This window comes from Aplysia californica, unplaced genomic scaffold (assembly GCF_000002075.1).
Source record: "Aplysia californica isolate F4 #8 unplaced genomic scaffold, AplCal3.0 scaffold00323, whole genome shotgun sequence".
Taxonomy (NCBI): Eukaryota; Metazoa; Mollusca; class Gastropoda; order Aplysiida; family Aplysiidae; genus Aplysia; species Aplysia californica.
In genome coordinates, this window is record NW_004797593.1 from 167,778 (window position 1) to 171,781 (window position 4,004).

General features: G+C 47.2%; 1 protein-coding gene across 1 annotated transcript in view; it reads right to left on the minus strand.

Moving 5' to 3' along the window:
* LOC101862124 (mitogen-activated protein kinase kinase kinase 5) overlaps positions 1 to 4,004 on the minus strand; it is a gene marked incomplete at its 3' end in the record, with an annotated part of 90,971 nt that overhangs the window by 30,164 nt on the left and 56,803 nt on the right. Inside the window, 1 exon segment of the mRNA XM_013084857.2 lies at positions 2,645 to 2,701. Within this exon segment, the coding sequence (XP_012940311.1) occupies positions 2,645 to 2,701 (57 nt within the window).

The following is a 4,004-nucleotide window of genomic DNA, read 5'->3' on the forward strand; positions in this document are numbered from 1 at the left end:
GTTTGTTGTTGTTTTTTGGTGCGTGTGAGCGCACTCGAGCAATCTATGGCCAGCTACATCGTCCTCGATGGCCTATATATATTATATCGATTTACGACCTGATCGCTTCCGTTGTCCAACTCCCTGACTCCCGCTCGACAGGCGCTCTACCTCGACATACATCCCACGCGACCAGCGCACGTGCTCGCCGTCGAGTGAGTGGGTGAGTGAGAGAGTGAATGTGAGTGTGTGTGAGTGAGTGAGTGTGAGGGTGTGTGGGAGTGAGTGAGAGAGTGAATGTGAGTGTGTGTGAGTGAGTGAGTGTGAGGGTGTGTGGGAGTGAGTGTGTGTGAGTGAAGGAGTGTGGGAGTGAGTGTGTGTGTTTGTGGGTGTGAGAGTGTGAGTGATTAAGTGTGTGTGTGTGTGTGTGTGTGTGTGTGTGTGTGTGTGTGTGTGTGTGTGTGTGTGCATGTATGTGTGTGTGCGTTACCCTGCACAACTCGAGTACCTCATGTTTCACAAACACTGATCGAGTCCCGAACAGTCTTAATCTGGGAAGTTAACAGGTCTTTTTAACTATTTGTTGGGCTTAAAAACAATATGATATATAATAAACTCACAAGTACTTTTTAAATCGAAAGTTTTTTAAGTCCACAAATTAGATCATTTAGAAGGCAGGCTTTGACCCTCCCAGTGGTGATACTTCGTCCCAGCAAAAAGACGCAGATACTCAATTAATAAAAATCTCCACACGGGAATCGAACTCGGGTCTTCTGCGTTGACGGCGAAGTACCGAGCCACTACACCATGGACGCCGGCCCGTTTCACGAAACACGACAGTGTTGACATACATACAGCAGGTCATGACATACAGCAGGTCATGACATACAGCAGTCATGACATACAGCGGGTCACTTTAGTTTAAGCAAGAGTTATTTATATATACGGCACTTGCAACACAATAAGGTCATGTAAGTGCCGAAGATTAGAGGTGTTACAAGAGAGTTAACAAACACAAAAAAGAAGGAGGAGAGATCGGGACGATAAAAGTTTAATGGGAGTTCATTACATTTCATGACATAGAGCAACGCTTCTTTGGAGTAAACGTGTTATGTCCCCAATTGAAACCAGCACAGTACTGAATGAAGTCCAGACTTTCATTAACAGATGTGTGAGGAGTACCCTAAGAATTAAGCGGCAGGATAGAATAAGAAATAAAGAGCTGTGGGAAAGGACAGGACAAAAGGATATAATGTATATATATAGAAGTAGACATAGGACTAAGAAAGTGGCGATGGATGGGACACACCCTCAGAAAGCCCAGCGGAAACATCACAAGACAGTCACTGCAGTGGAACCCACAAGGAGCACGAGGAAGGGGTAGGCCACGGGAAACACGGAGGAGATGTGTGGAAAGGGGCATGTATAAGAGAGATGAATCTCATTTGGAACGAGCTAGGAAGAATGGCCAAGGACAGAGATAAATGGAAGGAGCTTGTAATATGTGGCCTATACCCTGCCTGGCTTTTTTGTTTTAGTAGAGGTTTTACGGCGCTCGCAACTGCAGAAGGTCATATGAGCGCCAGAAGATTAGAGGTGTTACAAGAGAGTAACAGACAAAAAAAAAAGAAGAAGGGGAGATAAGAACGATAGATGTTTGATAGGAAAGAAGAAGCAAACCACACCAGAGCACCCGTCAACCACCCACGAAAAAGACAGATAACACGCGTCCCCATGGCAACTGGAAGGCAGATAACACGCGTCCCCATGGTAACTGGAAGACAGATAACACGCGTCCCCATGGTAACTGGAAGGCAGATAATACGCGTCCCCATGGTAACTGGAAGGCAGATAACACGCGTCCCCATGGTAACTGGAAGGCAGATAACACGCGTCCCCATGGTAACTGGAACGCAGATAACACGCGTCCCCATGGTAACTGGAAGGCAGATAATACGCGTCCCCATGGTAACTGGAAGGCAGATAACACGCGTCCCCACGGTAACTGGAAGGCAGATAACACGCGTCCCCATGGTAACTGGGTAGAAGACAACACGCGTTCCCAAGGCAAAAGGAAGACAGATAACATGTGATCCCATGGTAACAAGAAAACAGAACACGCGTTTCCACGGTAACAGGAAGACCGATTTCAGGCGACCCCATGGTAACAGGAATGCAGATAACAGGCCTCCATGGTAACAGAAAGACAGATAGCATGCGTCCTCGTGATAACGGAAAGACAGATAACACGCGTTCCCTTGGTAACAGAAAGGCGGATATCATGCGTCCTCGTGGTAACAGGAAGACAGAATGCTCGTCTCCAAGGTAACAGGGAGACAGAAAACGTCCCCTAGGTAACAGAAATGCATATAATACGCGTTTCCATGGTAACAGGAAGACAGATAACACGCGTTCCCTTGGTAACAGAAAGACAGAACACTCTTCCCCATGGTAACTGGAATGAAAAACGCACGTGCCCATAGTAACAGACATGAAAACACGTGACCCCCTTGTTAACAGAAACAGGAGGACAGAGCACCCTCCAACCACCCACGCATGTGCCGTGAGGTAGGTTACTGCTACTACATAGTAGTACACAGCAACCTAACGCGTGTAGTGTGTAGCGTGTAGCGTGCAGGTAGAGTGTGTTTCAGGGGGGTCTCACCTTCTGCGAGACGGCCGGGCCTGGCTGTCGGACAGACTTCTCCGCCGGAAGTCGTCACTGCTCCCCACGCCGGTGGCGCATGCGCAGCGGGAGGGAGAAACAGAGAGAGAGAGAGAGGGAACCTGAGCGCTTGTCATCCGAGGCAGAGCAAGCTCACGTGACTTACCCACGCGCGCGCGCACGCACGCTCACACGCATGCACAAACAAACACACACATACATACATAGACAGACACAGACGCATACACAAACAGACACAGACACACATATATACAGACAGACAGACAGACACACACATGCATAGACAGACAAACAGACACACAAATACACAGACAGACACATATATTATACACAGACAAACAAAAATACTTTGGCATGCGCAGAAATGCAGAGCTCGCCACAGCATTATAATCTTATATAGCGCCCAATCACGTCGGCGACAACCTGTAAAGATTATAAGACAATAATTAAGTGACGCCTCAGAGATCACGAGCCACGTACCACACGTCACACTCGACACATAGTGACATACAGTCACAAAGACACGCATCGCAGGATACTTATGACACAGTGACACAGCGCAACAAGACACGCATCGCAGGATACTTATGACACAGTGACACAGTGCAACAAGACACGCATCGCAATTCTATACTTATGACACAGTGGCACATCGCAAGACAAAAAATCTAATACATCGCCACGAACACGCATCGCAGGATTATGATGGTGCAAAGACGCAGCAGAGTGACATTATAATTATATCGCCACAGAGGCACATTGCAAAATATATGGTACACAAAGACGCATCGCAAGACAAGGCATTATAGTGACATTATATCGCCACAGAGGCACATCGCAAGATATGATGACACAGTGACACTTCCATTGAAACGACACAGTGACATTTCGCATCACACGACAGTGACATTTTGCCACAGAGACACATAGCAAGATATGATGACACAGTGACACTTCGCATGAAACGACACAGTGACATTTCGCATCACATGACAGTGACATTTTGCCATAGAGACACATCGCAAGATATGATGACACAGTGACACTTCGCATGAGACGACAAAGTGGCAATTTACACCAAATAAAAGGACACAGTGACAATTCACACGACATAACACGCCACAGTGGCAGTGGCATTGAGCGCAAAGACTTGAAAGAGCAGGCGGCATACACTAAGACTAGAGCAAACAGCAGCAAACAGCAAGCAGCAGCAGCAGCACATGCATGATCAGCCAGGTGGCAGTACAAGCGAAGCACGAGCTTACTCTTTGTTTCTATAAATATACACTGCCACCTGCATAAGTCAATCACCTGTACAAGCGACCACCTCCAAATATAT